Source organism: Aythya fuligula, chromosome 20 (genome assembly GCF_009819795.1).
Source record: "Aythya fuligula isolate bAytFul2 chromosome 20, bAytFul2.pri, whole genome shotgun sequence".
Taxonomy (NCBI): Eukaryota; Metazoa; Chordata; class Aves; order Anseriformes; family Anatidae; genus Aythya; species Aythya fuligula.
Window position 1 is genome coordinate 8,518,687 of NC_045578.1, and position 17,506 is coordinate 8,536,192.

The following is a 17,506-nucleotide window of genomic DNA, read 5'->3' on the forward strand; positions in this document are numbered from 1 at the left end:
GCGCGCTGCGGGAGGCTCGGTGCGGTTGGGGTCTTAACGGGGTGGGAATGGGGGGGTCCCGTTGTCCGGCCCAGCCCAGCCCTGGGGGTGAGCAGCAGCGGCAGCCGCCGGGCTCAGCTCGCTGCCCCACCCTCCGCCCCACGAGTCGGTGGCAGGCAGCGGGGGGCTGCACGGGTGGGTGCCCGCATCTCGCGTGGGGTTTGGGAATGGCTCTGGGTAACCGCAGCCCTGAGGACAGGTGGTTGTACCAGGCGCTGGCCCAGCTGGGCTTGTTTTCCCGCTTACAGGTCACTTGGAGCACGTTGTGCTAGCAGAACTTTAGCACTGCTGAAGGTAGAGGGAGTAAAGAGCAAGCCTAGCAGTTAGGGATCGATAGGATTGTGATGCTTCAAGCAGTTTGTGAAGTGAGAGCAGCTTTGTAGGTAAAACGGCCCTCAACAGCATCCAATCAGGGTATCCCCGGTGCTCTTGCCCAACACAGGCCCTGTTTCTCTTCACAACAAGCTCCAAACAGACTGACCAGGGCACCAATAGATTGAGAAAGGAGCATTCCCCTTCCTGCAGGCACCAATTTAAATTTCTCTTCTTGGTTGGCCATCATTTCACAAAATCTACAGGACTTTACTAACCTCAGATATCCTCCTTTCTCAAATGAGATTTAAATAATTAAAGAAAGAAAAAAAAACTGTGAGGGTGGTCAAACACTGCAAGATGGTGCCAGAGGTGCTGAAGTTTTCATCCTCAGAGTTTTTCAAACCAGGACTGGCCCCAGCCCTGAGCAACTGGCTGCAGCTGGCCCTGCCTTGATGTGAGCAGGGCCTTGGACCAGAGCATCTCCAGACCTCAGCTATTCTGCGAGGCTGCAGTTTTACTGGACTGTAAAAAGCCAGTTCACATCAAAGGAAAATGAAAGGGGTCAGGGGCCAGGTTCAGGGGTTAGGGCAGGGCTCAGGGTCAGGAGTCATTTAAACAGAAGCGTAATAAATCTATGGCCCCGTCTCCTTGACTTTCATCATTTATTCAGGAATATAAGTACAATTAAGTGGCTTGGGTTATTTGCCTTAAAAACAGGAATGTCAGGAATGTAAACAAGAATATGGAAACGTCACATGGTTAACAACACTGTCCAAAAATGCATCGTCTAAATCCTATAAATACCCGAGATCAAATACCAACCTCAACATTTTTTCATTCTGCCATTTTTAAGTACTAGAAATAGAATTTCTATATGGATACACGAACAACTTTCCAACAGTGTTTTTGTACCTCGGACACCAAAGAAATACTTGCTTGCTAATAATTCAGGAGCTATGACGAAGATGCTTGTGTGTCAAATGAGAACGGACCAAACATTCGTTTATGCAACTAATTTAACATTTCCTTGTCTGTCAAGTTCCACAATACCAAGTTCTTTTAAGATTCGTATTCTTGAGTCAGTGGCTTTCATATTCATCTTGTTCATCTGCAAAACACTCAGCGCGGCACTGTAAGGCAAGAGCAAACTGCTTAGCAAAACAGGGTATCAAACAGCAGGTCTGTCAGAAAACGGCTAAAAAGCCCATATTGTTTAAAGAATGATTTTTAAGAAGTGTTCCATAATTCTCATACTTGTTGAGATTGTCATCAACTTTACTGTGCTGCATTAATCTAAGAATAATCACTTCCTAACCCAGCTTTGGGATTAAAGAGACAGAATTTCCGAGCTTACAACTTCCTCATTTTTGCCATCACCTTCACGAGATCTGCAGCACTAATCCCAGGAAGGGGTCAGGGCTTGTGGGAGAGATAAGGGGTGGTGGTGGTGGAGTTCAGGGTCAGCCTTTACCATTAGGATTTTGAAAAAAAACAAACAGCCTGTTTCTGAAGAACCTGACATTTGGTATTGTAAATTATCCAATTATAAATGCCACTTTTCTACAAGGAAATTTAGGCTGTTTTGTATGATGGCCTAACGCTTTGGGATATATACCTAACCAGGAAGGCCATCAGGGAGCAAAATCAAATGCAAAGTCAGAGCAGCAAATGGTTAACTAGCTGTTTGTTTCATTTGAAAATGGTGAATTTCTTTACAACTTACAAAATTCTTAGTAATGAGTGGCTGTAAGTCTCACCTGTTCTTATTTACAATGAAGTGGTTAAATAGCTCCCTGTACAAGTTGTTCACATCTGCTAGTTTAACAGAGCTTCTGATACTCCTTGGTACGGACATAAGCATTTCCTCAGTCAACGGTTTGAATTTTGACTCTAAAAAAATGAAAATAGAAGGTGTTTTTTTCTTCAGAAATCAGGCCAAAGACAAGACAGTACTTTAACTTCTTTTTAAGAAAACACTGAAATAGGTCTACATGGTCTGACTGAGAGATTTGCCCCTGTTGTACAGTTATCCCTGTGGTAAAGTTATTTGAAGGCATAACTGCCGTTTCAGAAAGTACAACAGCTTAAGTTATTAATTGCTGAATTCTGGGTAATAACTTGATATGTTTAAATAGCAGAGAACTATTAGAGTTCAATATTAGAGATGGAAGTCTTAGGAGAGATTAGTATTAATCCCAAAGGTTACTTACTGGGGCTAGGTGTAGGGGGTGGGGAGAATCAGACTTAAGGGTCAAGCAAAAAAACAGTGGAAAATTCTTCCTGCACTTACCTTCAATTGAGCTGGGAACTACAGATCCTGAACAAAATGGCTAAAAATAAACAAGAGATAATGTTAGGATTTCTTGGAGTTCAGTTTAGAAAGCAGGTTCTGCGCTTTCATTTCTGTATTAGCAATTACATTTTACCATTGGATAACCAAGGGTCTTGCAACCACTGCAGTAAACAGTAGAATCTGAGGCATTAAACAAATCCTGGTTTCAAATAAAATAAGTTTGAAGATAGGAACAAGATTCATATGCAGGTCAGATGAACTTCTTCAGCTTTCTCCTTTGCATTCCAGTACCGATGTAGTTAAAAGCACTGCACAAGCAGCAACGGAAAAAAATGGCTTTCCTATTCTCAGGCAACCTTCAGAGGCTGACAGTCCTGACAAGCAAAAGGTAGCTAAACCCAGCCTTCCTCAGCCAGAAAATAAATACAGCACTGACAAAAAATCCCAGGGCCTTTGTGGCAGCTTTCCATTCCTTCTGCCTTTCAGAGAACTTGTAGAATATCTTCAAAACACACTCACTGACAACATAGGAAACAATACCAATTAAACTGGCCTCAGCAGCAGTAGGATATGGCTACATTTTGCACTGGGGCTGTTTATGCCAGCTATATCTTAAGTGCTTTAGAATAATGGAAAGACAAAAACAGAGCATTTATCAAGACCATTATACTCTATTAACTTTGTTTACTATTTTGCTTTTATTATGAGACCCAGACCAAACCTTTGCAGATAACTATACTAAGACTCTGTGCCTCAAGAAGCTCTGGGAGAATATCCAACTTTTTAACAAGTATTCATTTAGATTTATGTTCTATCACATTACAGTTAGAATACACTTAAACTATTGCTGGTCGTATTCCAAACTTTATTTAAGATTTCACAGGAAATTAAATCATCAACTTAATCAGTACACAGTAAAGCTGGAAAGATTTGCGAGGAACTTCAGCTCACTTCTGAAAAACTCCATTCAATTGAGTGATATTAAGGTACAGAAACAGCCCTTCTGACTTGAGTTGAGCTACTCAGGATTAATGGTTTCTGGAATACTGACACTCTGTGGCCTAATTACCTCTTCCGCTAGCGATTCCATTTCTTTAACAGTCTGACAGGTTAACTGCTGTGCTGCAGTCTGTTCTTCTTCTGACAGAGGTGAGCGCTAGAAAATAAAAAGATACCAAGAACTCTGATACTTCCAGTTCCTAGGGTGATGATATTTACAAATGAACTCAGTGTTTCACATGCAAACTAACAGTAAATTCCTACGTTGCTTCAAATGAAAGCAAGTTGACAAGCTTAGTATTTCTGAAAACCTAATCACAATGTTCCTTTAACACTGTAGTATAAATAGCTCAATGAAAATGAATTATTCCATATAAAGAAGTATTTCACTTGAAGAGTTAAGTTTCTCCATAACATTTTAATCAATTTTTTTTTTTTAGGAAATAGTTAAGTACAACATTAGCTAAAAAGTCTAAATGTAACTCTAGAGACACAACAGTCTTCCACTGTAACAAAATCCTATATGTAAATTGTTCTTGGCATCGCATCCTTGGAACACAGAGAGAGAAAATATTTTTTCTTCCTGTGACATAATAATTATTGTCTTTTAAATCATTATATGGTACGTTTTCTCTATAGAGACTTACCACTACCTTGTCTAGATCGGTTGACAGATTAAACACAATGTCAGGGCACTGTCATCAGAACGCTGATGGGAGAGCTCAGATCCAGGAGAATGCTTTAGTCACACCAATCCTATCTCTGCCTCTACATTATCAATTAACATTTTTCATCTAAATCACCTTATTTGTAGGGGGACAAAAGCAATGCTTTCACAACCTTTTCAAAATTGTAATGCAGCAATGTCTGAAGACCACTTACAAAAATGCTGGGGGGAGTTCAGAGGCATTATCACACTGAGAGGAAACATTTCTTTGTGCTAACTATATTGCCACCCATACATTACAGTGTATTTTTAGCTTAACGCATTTTAGACAGTGAAAAAACATTTGTCACTTAAAAGCTTTTCAAAAATTGGTTTCTCTTTCTAATTTATTTAAGGTAGCTACTTTTTAAAAGAAGTCATCGCAGGACTGGGAAACTGGGAAACAGCTGTGAAACTATTCAAACGTCATACTATCCACTTACAGCATAACTTTAATTCAGACAAAATACCACTAGTTTAACTGATGAGTGATAAATCAGGTTAGTGATTTACAAAAATAGTTTCGATCTTGCAAACATTTCTTCTGGTAAACTGTTTCCTTATTTTCTACAAGCCTATACATTTAAGAGTTTCCATTGAAACCACTCACATCTACGCAGAGGTTACACAAACGCATGGGCATTTACAGGCATGAGAGCCGAGTTACTGAAATGAGACCGCTACCTGAAGATCAGCGTGCTGCTGTAGTGTCTGAACCATCTTCATTGTGTTCTCTAGGGCAGCACGGATGCCGTTCATGGATTCCTTCTGCTCTAAGGAAACTTTTTCCAGCTGCATACATAATGTTTTATAACGAGATTTCACCACCGAGAGTTCTTCTAAGAGAGTAACCGGGTTTTCCTATGTGGAAATTAAAGGTACATTTAAACTGTTCAAGAAGAAAAAAATTATGCTGCCACATAAGATGTAAAAGCATAGGAGTCAGAAAAACAAGAATATAACGTGAAACAACCCTTTCAATGAAAAGTGCAGCTGAGAGTATCTTTCACCCATACATTTAGTTTTTCATGTGCACAAACAATAGGTGGTGTTAATAAACCAGTACAACTCTGTGGTTCCATAATAAATACATTACTATGTTTGTGAATTTTAATAGCTTTTCTGATTTGGAATAAATTAGGGACTTCTAAATAAAAAAAAAGATTATTTTTCCACTATGTCACAATACACATGGAGGCAAGGACTTATTTATGAAGGCTTCTACATACTGCTATTTATTGTTTTTATCTGTCTCTCATCCATTCCCAGCTCTGTATTTAGTCACTGCTGACTAGCAAGTGTATCTTTGGTCTCCCAGTGAGGACGAGTTATAGCCAAGATAGGACACTCTCTGTGAAAACTAGGTGTTAACACTTCTCATTTCTCAGAGCGAAACATGGGAGAACTTCACTATACCAAGAATTTAGGTTTTTCTGACAGTTTCTGCACTAAATTCAAATTATGCCAGTTATCCTGGTGTATGATGCAAGAAAGACATTATAATAAAAAAACATCAAATAAAAGAACATTCACATTTCCATATTAAATAATAAAACGTATTTATTACCAACTTCACGCAGAATGCAATAAAAGTTATTAATTTAATTTGAAAATACTACCTCTGCTGACAGATTATCAGGAAGACTTTTCATTATTTCAAACTCCAGTCTGTGTTGAATATAATCCAGATCAGATTCTGCCTTCTGGAACTAAAATATTTAGGATTAGCCACGTTATATTTAAAAAGAAATGCAGACAAACCCCAACCATTTGCCTTTCCTGTATTTCAGGAAAGCAGAAGACAGATGCCTCCTCTGCTCCTCCAATCTATTCCATTAGAGGATGGTTGCCAATTACGCTGACACTCATCTAGCCTGAAAACTATAAAGCAATAAACTTTGAGACTTCTAATCCTGTAATTTTATAAGTTAAAACCCGTCATCCAAAGAGCTATACAGTATCCAGGTAATAAAAAGCAATGCAGTAGGAAACCACTTTGCAGAATTACTTCGATACCTTACATGTAAGCTCTCAGCCGCAGACATTACCCCATTTGCCATACCCGGTACAAACGTAAGTCTGGACACGAGCATTTTCCTCTCGTGTGCCATTTAAGCAAGCGTATACACACACTTCTACTGACTGTAGCCTCTTTATATTTATCTAACCTAAATTAGACCATATTTGCTTTATATCTTTCCGCTACTCCCATGTTCCTACAGCTCCCCAAACGCATGACAGCGTTCCCACCCATTCCAGCATTACGTGCCCTTTCAGTGCCAAACCTCTCATGTTTGTAAGCAGTACTCCAAAGAGCGAAGTTACAGCAAGACACAAGAACAGTGCATCTTTTCTCAACAGATCTTCACATGTTGCAGATGTTTGATTTTTTCCCCGACATTAATATACATTCCATCAATTTATAAAGCTTTCCCTTGGCTAGTTACTTTTCAAACATTACCAATTCTCCCAGCTAAACCATAATACTCGGCTGTTTATCCAGCAGAAACTATGAATAAGTGTTGAAGAGCAAAGTGTATCAGAGATTTTGTTATTAATTATACGAGGAATGAATTCTCTCAGATTATTATAGCAACCATTACACATTTTATTGTTCCCCAGTAAGCCAGAGCAGATAATAAATAGATAATAGATAATAAAATTGATGACATCACATTTATTTCCTCAGGATAAATAACCCACCAGAGAGTTATCTAATTGCCCTGTAAAACAGTCTGCTGATAGCATTATTACTTAATTAATTTTAGCCTGCGATTTTAATACCTATTAAGGACTTCTCTTTAAAGAAAGGCAGTTTTCCCAGTTCACAAAAAGAAACCAAGATAAACTCATTATTTTCTCAATGTAATCATTTGGCGATTTTACAGTCATGAAGGAGACTATGATGAAAGCAAGTTCAAGATGCTTATAACATAGCTCACAGTAGCTTTCACTAATTATGCTGAGCTTAGCAATGAAGTAATCATTCCGACTTTTAGGATCAAAATAAGGCTGTTTGTTAACTGCACCCCAAAGTATTAACTAGCAGCGCTTACAGCTAAAGCCACAAACTTCAGTGTGCTTTGGAGGTAGCCTTTAGTAACCACTCATGATAAAACAGGAAGGATAAAGCTTGTTAATACACTACTTTTTTTTTTTTTTTAAGGAGTTCACGAGAGACTTTTCCTAAGGGATCAACTATTCCTGTGCTCCTCCATTAGCAAACATTTTTTGTTTTTCACTTCTAGGGACAGGCATGCCAGAAAAATCATTTTCTGCTTTTCTCCACCTCTTTCCTCTGACTGGTAACTCTTGGGAATGCAGACAACAAATATGGGTGGCTTTTAAAATTATCCATGAAGCTCTGCTCTTGGAATATTTCAACACTGATAATTTGAGATTTCCAGGATAACAATAAGCCATTAACAATACGCTGCTACTGTGATTCAGGACCAAAAAAAAGCATTATTTTATAACTATTTATTTCTTGCTGTATCTCAGGAAACACACACCTGCAAGAATCTCACCTTAGTGTTATAGGTCAGGACCATTTGTATGAATTCTCTACAACAGTCACACAGAAAATGCACTTTATGTGATGTACAGTTGTAATTTACTCATAGGCTTAGTGGAAAGCGTTAGAAACTGTGAGGCAACTCTCAAGCCATTGCTGCATGCTCTGCTTTCAGATGCTTTGACAATACTATTGCACTGCTAGCTGTAAAGTACAGTAGTGCAATAAAGTCAGAGCATTCGTTAGCAGCAAGAATTCGAAACCAGTAATCAATACATTCAAAATACGTATTGGAAAAAATATGTCAGCTGTTTCTGTGGGTCAGACGTTTGGTAAGGCAACATTCACCCAGTCCTAATACAGACATGCAAGAACCTTCACGTTTCTAGACATTATTATTGGTCATAATCACTGTCATTCCACTGACCAGAAGAGGAAAAAAAAAAACACCCAACAAAATGCTTAACAGATCTGTCAGAAATTCATTTTTGCACTATTTGGTGCTCTTTTAACTGCATTTCAAAGTTTATGTCTTTTTAGGTTTGTCTCATAGCAAGTGGAAATGGTAAACCTCTATCAGACAGATGCTCTTAAACTGTGTTACAGAGAACATTTTATGGACACACGAGTTTATTCGGTCACTTTAAACTGCACATGAACACACCCTCATTTCCAAACACCGTGGATATAAATTATCACTGGGGTTACCTCATGCCTGTTAGAGGACCATGAACTGGGGGTGTACTTCATGCATCTCCATAAAGCTGTTTCTCTTTTTAATAAAACCAGTAACTTCATATACAAAGGCTGGGGACTGGGCGGGTCTGACAGCATTACTGTTCTTAATAAGAAAACGCAAGGAACAGAGGAACAGGGAGGAGAGAGACGGCTGATGGCTGATGCACTCAGAACAACCTGAGCCAACACAGGACATTACTGTAGAAAACCCTGCAGGCTGTAAGAATCCTACACAGTGTTCCTTCCTCTTTGCAGGGCACTTACTTCTAAGGACACGCACACAGAGTGGATGGGATTTGTCATTAAATACTGTTGCAGGAAGAACGGCCGAAAACACGACAGACACCAGTATGTTCAGATCATGCTCCCCTTTATTGCCCGAATAGCCTGACTTTTATAGCATACTTAACAGGGGCAGATAGTGTCTCACACAAGATTATTGGTCAAAAGCACTCAGACAAACAACTGCAAGAAAACAACCCCACCTGCAAGAAAACAACCCCTTTGTTATTAGCAGTCACGTAAATCCCATCCTTGAAGCCAGCTGCTGGCAACAATATTTTTCTAAATTCCTCAATTGGGTGATGTGGGAACACTGTCATGGGAACTCCTCATAGTCATCCTGGTAGCTTGGTTTGCTCAGCTACAGCAAGCCATGGGATCTTTGCTGTTTCAAAAATCCCTCAACAAAATACCACTTCACATTTATCCTTGGCAAACAACTAGGAGACAGTGACTAAAATAAAAATAAAAAGTTTACAATCTCACTTTGAAGTTGTTTTTCAAAGCACCTTTGGTCTCAGACATAACAGCGACTTAGGACTCGCGGCTCCGTAACCCGGGGAGTAACGCCGATAGCATTGCTGGCCAATGCCCTTTTAACATTGCACTGCTTTGTGTACGATCACTAGTAGTACAACATAAAAAGGGCACTGGACAGACACCGCTCAGAGAACAGAGGAGGTCCACTGCAACAGAAATACAGTCACAGGAATTAACTAAGTCGCTCTGACCGAAGCACTCTCACGGCATCTGCCCCTTTATCCATTTGGTATCAAGTTTTACTAAAGGAATGTCCACCAAACTCAAGTTTCTTCCGCTGCACACCACTGAAGTGCATACTGGAAAGCATTGCTGACGAGCCAGCTTTACAATCTGTCTCCTAATGAAGCTCGTCTTATAGATGTTGTGGGTCATTCAACACTTATTATTATTGTACTTTGAGCACTAGCCTCAGAGAACTGAAGACTACCTGGCATTTTCATTCACATCGTTTTTAAGCTCCTACACAAGAGTTTATGCCTGGTACCATGAGACTAAAATGAAACTTTTCAGGAAATGCATATCAAAACCTCTGGGAGAAATACAAGTGTTGTTTTATCTCACTTCTGGGGAGAGATCCAGCCAGGGACGCCACCTTCTGCAGGAAGGACTTAACAGAAGACTCGGACAGAAAAATGTCAGGCTAAGGGGTACATTTCAAAATCAGTTGGGTTTCAAATGGATTCCCCAGATGGTTTTGGATAACCAGGACAGGGGGAAAGACCAAGCCAGAATCTACAAACCTCTGGAAGTTTGTATGAGCCATCTGTGCACATAATTGACCCAACTGAGGTCTCCACACGTCAGTGCAAGATGCTTTTGGTGTACTTGTAACATAGATCATCAGACAGTGACACATTACCATCTCCTTCCACTGCCATATATAAACACCCCATTAACTTTAAGGGCAACTAATCAAAATACCTTTTTAATTATTTACATGTCCTAAAGTGAGGAATTAGTAGTCCAACTTAAAAGCATAGCTTTCACTAAAACAGTGAAATAAACCATAACACTCTGAAAAGCAAACAAACGACAAGAACAAAACCAAAACCTACTACAATAACAACAAACACATAGCTAGCCTGGGTGTTTCTAAGCAGAATTACACAGAAAAAAAAAAAAAAGTTACAAGGAAAAACAAAATTACTCAAACTGGGCTTTAAAACAGCAACAACTAACAAAAGACACAGGGAGCTGAAGCACACACTGTGGGCAGGGCTGAGGTTTTGAATCTGCCACTGGAACAACTTCAGAGCTCTGACAAGAGTGCAGCATGTCACTGAAATCAAACACTGCACGTGTTATTCTGAGTGTCTGGTATGATTACCACAGGTCTGTAACTACAGGAGAACAAAAACAACCTCAAAAAGTATGGGTACTTCACAATAAAACTGTGGTTTGAAAGTGCAATTAAACTGAGGACTAGGTAAGGGTTTGAATCCTCTGCTGACAACGCTCAGCCCCTTCTTTCTTTTCAGGCCACCCTCACTTAGCTGCTGCTGATGCTTTCGGGGATGTGCTACACTGGTACTGGAGAAAAGTGACTGAAGAACATTAAAAAGTAAACTAAAAGTTTAAAGTGAGCAGTTGGCAGCACACCAGCTCTGTGTATCAGTGAGAGCCTTGCACACAGCAGGTTAAGGGATGGTGTTGATGTGCAATGTTCCCCATCACGTTCTCCTTCTGTTTTCCTAGATTTTTTTTTTCTCCCCTTTAATGGTGTGTGTACTGATAAACTCTTTTTTATTTTTTATTTTTAAATTAAAACCAAGGTTGCCAGAAGGCAGGAAAACAAAAACAAAACAAAACAAACAAAAAAAACCCAACCACATAAGTAGAAATTAGACTGTGTCTGTAGCGAATAGCGTCTTTTCCCACATCTCCTGACGAGGCCCTTTCTGGTTTGACAATTACCGCACCTAACAGCCCATTGAAACCACACAACTTTGACATTTTTGGAATTCCAACGATTCCTGGAAGTCCCAAAAACAACAACAACAAAAAAAAAAAACAACAAAAATCACCACAAAGGAGCACCGGGTTTTGGAGAATTACCTCACGCGCGGACTGAGGCCCCGCAATTCAGCAACATCGCGGAGTCCCCCGGGGCTCCAGAGCCGCCAGGGCCCCTCGCAGCCCCCCGGGCAGCCCGGTGCTGAGGGCGGGCGGCCCGGCAATGCCGGTCCCGGCCGGGCGAGGCGCTGCGGGCGGCTCCTTCCCCCCCCCCCGCTCCCTTCCCCCGGTGCCGGTCCCGGTCCCGGCCGGGCCCCGCGGCCTCCCCTCAGCCCCTCAGCGCTGGGCGGGAAACCTCCACTCCCCCCCTCCCCCCCCCCCCCCCCACGTTATGGAATGGCCCATTCCAACCCGCCCCCCCCCCCGCGGGGACAATGGGCCAGCCCAGGTGTGAGTCCTGTGTGTTCCCCCCCCCCCCCTCCGTTCCTTTCTCCTTTCCTTTCCCCCCCCCGCGCTGTGAGGAATGGACTCGCCCAGCAGCGCGCCGCTCCACGCCCCCCCTCCCTCCGCGCGCGTGGCCGGGGGGGGGGCAGCGGAATGGAACGGTCCAACCCGGCCCGGCCCAACCCGGCCGCTACGAGGACCGCGCCCCCCCCCCACCCCCCCCTCCCTTTCCCCACCCTCCCAAACCGAGGCCCGCGGCCCCCTTCTCCCCCTCAGGAGGCAGCTCCGGGGCTCGGCCGCCGCCCCCCGGCCCCGCCGCCGCCCGCCCCGGCCTCACCATGGTCTCGAGCCTGGCGAGCGCCGTCTCCATGTTGAATAGTTGACATTCCTCAGGCGGCGGCGGAGGAGATGCCCGCCCCCCGCGCCGCGGGCCGCGGAGAGACGGGGCTCGCCATTGGGCAGCTGTCAGTCGGAGCCGGCCTTCCATTGGCTGGGCGCTGAGGGAGGGCCGTCGCTATTGGGCGGGAGGGGATGTAAACCCTGGCGGAGGTACGGGGGTGCTGATTGGGCGCCGCGGGGAGCGGCGGGCGGGGATTGGTTCGCGGAGGGAGCGCCGCGAGACGGAGGGGGGGTGGAGTGGGGGAGGGCGGGGATTGGCTGGTGTAGGGAGCGCTGAGCTGCTATTGGCCGGGGGCTGTGCTCCTGCCCGCCTCCTTTCCACCCCATTGGCCCGTCCCACCTCCATCCTTTCTCTGATTGGTCAGCCTCAAACCCTTCCACCCAATGACGGGAGCGGAGCAGCGCCAGGCCCGCGATTCCCCCCCTCCCCCGCCCCATCTCCCTTCACCTCACCCGTCGAGCTGAGGGGAGGGAGCCCGCGTCCTCCTAGCGACCAATCAGCGCGCGGCTTACGTGGGGGGAAAGGGAGGGGACGGCTGAGAGCGGCGCTCCCATTGGCTGCGCGCCGCGCGGGGCCCGGTTTGAATCCGTGGCGCCGGCCGTGAGGTGAGCGGCGGCCGGGGGGGGGGACCGGGACTGGAGGAGGGGGGAGGGGGCCGGGTCCCCCCCATGGCCCCCGTCGTGTTTGCCCTTCGCTCCTTATATGGCGAGTTTGCCGTCCCCACATCAAATTTCATGTTTTTTTTTTCCACGTTTTCACCATAATCTCTCCGTTTCTGACAGGAATGGCCAAGTGCAGGCGTCGGCGGAAAGCCAGAGCCAGAGCGAAACGGCGCCTGACAGGGAAAGGAGGTGCCGCCGGGCCCCGCGGCTCGGGCTGTGCTGCGCCGCTGTAAGGAGCTCCGTTTTTGGCTAAATTTGTGGTTTTTTAACTTAATTTCTGCGTCCCCTCTTTGCTTGTGCTGATACACGGAGCTGAGGTAACAGAACGGCGTCCGGAGCCCACTGAGAGCCTGGGCTGCGCGCTGTGGGGCTGTGTCAGCTCGTGTATCCCCTACTGCTCCATCTGGCGTTAGCTTTAACATGTAGAAGCAGTTAAGATTCGAAATACTTATTTTTTTATGATCTATTTGGTGCTGGAACACTTTTCAGCGTTTTCTAGCCTTTCCTGGCCTCTGTGCTCGTGTTTACTACACTGACACCTGCTGTTGCTAGCACTTATCCTTTACTCACTGTTATCTTGCTCATTGTTACCTTTTTCAAAGACTGGAATTAAAAATATTTATAATATAAGTATAATTATGACCTCATTCTGAACTATTCTGTCCCAGGTCAGCAGGTGACCTTCCGCCGGACCCACCCTCTGTCCCAAGCCACCCATCCTCACGCTGGTCATTAGCCTTGCCCAGTGTAAGAAGTGTGGTAAAGCCTCTTACAACAACGGTGTCGTTCTGGTATTGCTGGTGCCAGAACACTGTTGCGCAGGTAAGTTTTCTGCTTTTCTGGGTTTTGACAATGTGTGAGGTCAGCCTTAGAACTCAAATGCAAGATATGTCAAATATGAAAAGTAAGCTGTAAACTTAATTATGTCTATTGAAACATCTAAATATATATCGTGTTTATTGTTGAAGGAGTAACTATGAGAAAATGTCCAAGGTTGCTATAAACATTAAAAACGTATGTGAAATTGGAGTTTGTATATGGCAGCATCAGCAGGATTTGCAGTGTCAGGAGTTGCAGTCTTTCTTTAATAGCAGAGGTGGCTGTGTTCACTTTTCAGCTCCAATGTGAATTAGACCTTAGAATTCCTAGATGAAGTTAAAAGGCTTTTTTTGAGAAAGTTGTTCCTGCCAAGGAACTATTTGGTGAAACTGTATCTTCCTGCAGTGCCTTTCTGTTGACCTCAATGAGAAGACCCTGTGACAGAACTTTCATCAGTAGTTATCTCTGTATCTGGAAATATAACTGAAAATATTTGTTTCTTTTTATGCTCAGAGTTTTAAGATGGTTAAAGAGACAATATTTCCATCACAAATCTACTTAAGGGAGCTAAACACATTCAGAGAGCAGCTGGAAAAGTTGGAGACTGAATTCTCCAGACTACAGGGAATGCTCCAGGTCAGTGTTGATCCCTGTGGGGCAAGGTAATGTTGGCTTGTGTAGGGATCTGTGGTCAGTGAGGAGAAAATCAAGACCTCCTCACCGGGGAGTGCTTCACCTCTTCTTCACATTCAGCATTACTAAGCTGCAGTTACCTGATGGCTAAAGGGAACTGGTTTTCTGGTGAACATCCTAAGAGGGCATCTGCATCTCTCTGGATCAACTGAATCCACAAGCTTTACTAAATTCTACCAATTTTTATTAGTGGATTTAATATTCTCTTGCTTATTTGTATTGTTTTCAGATGAATGGAGTTGTGACTTCGTCTTCAGAAAGTTCTATTTGTCAAAAGTGCAATAAAACAACACTGGGTGCTCCCGCACAAACGCAGACGGGCCCGCTGTCATCCCTGTGCACGCCTCCTGCAGTACAGCCGCAGCCTGTATCTGCGCCCCCTCCACCACCTCCTCCTCCTCCACCACCACCACCGCTGCCCCCACCAAAACTGCCTCCAGCACCTCTCGTCCTCAAACGGGGCAACGGCTCTAAAGCACTTCTGGTAGGGAGTAAGAAGGTTCTTCTGTTTCTGCATTCGTGGCTGAGTTCTTGGGACCCAGTTCGTTAGGAACAGATGTTATTGTGAAGGATGGGTCACTTGCTGATCCTAACTGCCCTTCCAACCACCTTTTATTTTCAGGCGCCGTCACAAAAAAAGGATGTGCCAATGCAGATTACTCTCAAAGATCTCCTGAATGTAAAACTAAAGAAGACGGAGAGCAACCTGAGAACAGACAAGGTAAACCAGAGGATGTGTGTATAAATGGTGTATTGGGGGCAGCTCTGCACTGGAATCGGTGTATATCCTACAGCGCTTGTCTTAGCATTTCATAGAATTCTTCAATAAATTAATTATTCTCTTGCAAAAACTCAGTGATCAGGTTTAAGGAATTGTTCTAATTCTGCATGTGGGCATTTGAAATGAAGAAATCAAGTGACTAATGTCAGCTGATGTGCTAGACAGGTCTAACCTTACATTAAGGGCATGTAGCTTTATGTCTGCGTTAGCAGTATACTTTGCACCTTCTTTTGCCTATCCAAAATCTTGTTTGCAGAAGTTTTGTTTCTTTAAATAAACCTATCTTTGTCCAAGATGCATCAAAATCTTCGGGATTCAAAAAAGCAAAAAACTATAAGCATAGAAATCTCTCAGAATATCAATATTAAATAGATCTCGGATCAGTGAGGATTTCTGAAGTCTATCTGTGGTAACATTTCTTTTCTAACTTCAGGCAGGATCACCAGTGAAGACACGCAGGGCATTAATTACAGTCTCAGATTTACAAAGTGTTAGTCTGAGATCTAAATCCAAGCCATCAGCTCACATTACAAACTCCTTAACGTAAGACACTTTCTTCCTTTCTTTGTTGTTAAATTTTTCTGTTCAGAACAGATTTTTCTGTTCAGAACAATGATGAACACTATTTACACAGTGGAAAATGTTTCATTTTAATATTTTTTCCAGTAGTACCCCACCTAAAAATCAGTTAGATCTTCGAAAACATCTTAAGAAGGTCAATATACAAAGGTAAGTCCCATTCTCATTTTGTTTTTCTAAATAAAATTAGAGAACTAATTTACTAGAGAACTAATTCCCTTTGTTTCCAATCTTTTCAGAAGTCCGGGTGGCACTCCACTAAACAAAGAAAACATTGAGTGTGGGACCGGGTTGACACCAATAATGACACAGGCATTACGGCGCAAATTTCAGGCAAGTTGTGATGTCTGTAACGATGAGCTGGCCTTAAAACCCATACAGTTGCATACTGACTTTTTTCCTATGATGCAGTGCTGTTGGTATATGTTAGGTAATCTTCCCATAATTCTCATCCAAAAGTGCCAAGTACCCACAAATAAGGGTGCTTGTTCTACTGATTCCCATTTTAACGGTAAGGAAACTGCAGGATGGAAATACCCTTGCCCATCCTTGGTTATTTGACCATGCGAAGAAGAAAAGTTGCTTTTTTGATGGCCATTCTCGTGCATTCAGTGCTATCTCCAACATCAGAGTTCCAGTTTCCTGGAGAACAAAATCTGATGGTTAATAGCATCCTGAGGATTGGTCATGTCTGTTTCTTTTATGAAATGTCAGTTAAGAATCATGTTATATTTTATCTCAGCAGCAATTAGTACTAAGTTCGTTTTCCAAGATCTGACCCTGTTCTTGTTTTACCAGATGGCTCATCCAAAAAGTCCTTCGCCAGCCCGGCTGAGTGCTGCAAGCAGCTTTGATGAACAGAAGTAGGTTCATGGAACAGTGTATTTTTTTGTTTGTGGTCAGGAAGCCACTTGAATTCAATTTTTATGTCACGCAGACAGTGAATCTGTAAGTAAATGCAGTACATTTGAGAAGGGGGCATTTTGAAAACACTATTGGAAATCTGCCTTTTTTTAAAGGCAACGTATTTCTAATGTGTCTCAGACTGGTTCCATCTTCTCTGATAATGAAGGAAAAAAAAATAAATCCTGAGATTTTTGAGACCTGGCTGCTGCTGAAGCTGGGACTGTAATGTTCCTGGCATTGATTCTGCTTGTCATGTAAATGTGTGCTTGTTTATTGAATTTCAATATTGCTTTTACATTTTTTGTAACAAGGACCTTGATGGTAATTATATAAATTCAAAGAAGCAATTAAGCAGTGTTATTAAAGTGAGAGCCTACATGTTCCCACAGACAATTCAATGCTGTGATTAAGAGTGTATCAAGTACTTGTATGTGTCACTCCGGGCTGGTGTCCGATCACCTGTTGTGTTACACGACTACGCTGCTTCAAGGCAGTAGGGGGATGGCTCCTAGAGCGTTGAGATGAGCTTTCCACTAGTGGTGGACACACGCTGTGCCAGTGCCACAGCTTCCCTCTGCTCAGGACAAGGACTTGCCTTCACCAAACCTTGAGGCTGCTTTCCAGAGAGCCACCACTTTGTGCACGTCCAGCAGCATCCTGGCTTGTGTCAGGAATAGTGTGGTCAGCAGGGCCAGGGAGGTGACTGTCCCCTTGTACTCTGCTCTGGTGAGGCTGCACCTCGAGTGCTGTATTCACTTCTGGGCCCCTCTGTACAAGGAGGACATTGAGACCCTATAAACATGTCCAGAGAAGGGCTACGAAGCTGGTGAAGGTCCTAGA

General features: G+C 43.2%; 2 protein-coding genes across 3 annotated transcripts; one reads left to right on the top strand and one right to left on the bottom strand.

Annotated features, from left to right (window-relative positions):
- Positions 1–997: 997 nt before the first annotated feature.
- On the bottom strand, positions 998–12,242 carry SKA2 (spindle and kinetochore associated complex subunit 2). The gene is made up of 7 exons (XM_032200929.1): positions 12,164–12,242; positions 5,972–6,061; positions 5,037–5,213; positions 3,717–3,803; positions 2,645–2,684; positions 2,112–2,244; positions 998–1,484 (listed from the first exon to the last, which is right to left on the bottom strand). Exons 1-7 carry the CDS (start codon positions 12,194–12,196, stop codon positions 1,358–1,360), a joined length of 687 nt encoding a protein of 228 aa, XP_032056820.1. The 5' UTR covers positions 12,197–12,242; the 3' UTR covers positions 998–1,357.
- Positions 12,243–12,804: 562 nt separating this feature from the next.
- Positions 12,805–17,044, top strand: PRR11 (proline rich 11). Of its 2 annotated transcripts, none has more exons than XM_032200945.1 (10): positions 12,805–12,831; positions 13,009–13,117; positions 13,557–13,710; positions 14,221–14,343; positions 14,630–14,884; positions 15,023–15,121; positions 15,615–15,724; positions 15,848–15,910; positions 16,000–16,093; positions 16,559–17,044. In XM_032200945.1, exons 2-10 carry the CDS (start codon positions 13,011–13,013, stop codon positions 16,625–16,627), a joined length of 1,074 nt encoding a protein of 357 aa, XP_032056836.1. In that variant the 5' UTR covers positions 12,805–12,831; positions 13,009–13,010; the 3' UTR covers positions 16,628–17,044. The 2 variants fall into 2 exon arrangements, with proteins under 2 accessions (XP_032056836.1, XP_032056837.1); XM_032200946.1 differs by having other exon boundaries at positions 15,851–15,910.
- The last annotated feature ends 462 nt before the right edge of the window (positions 17,045–17,506 follow it).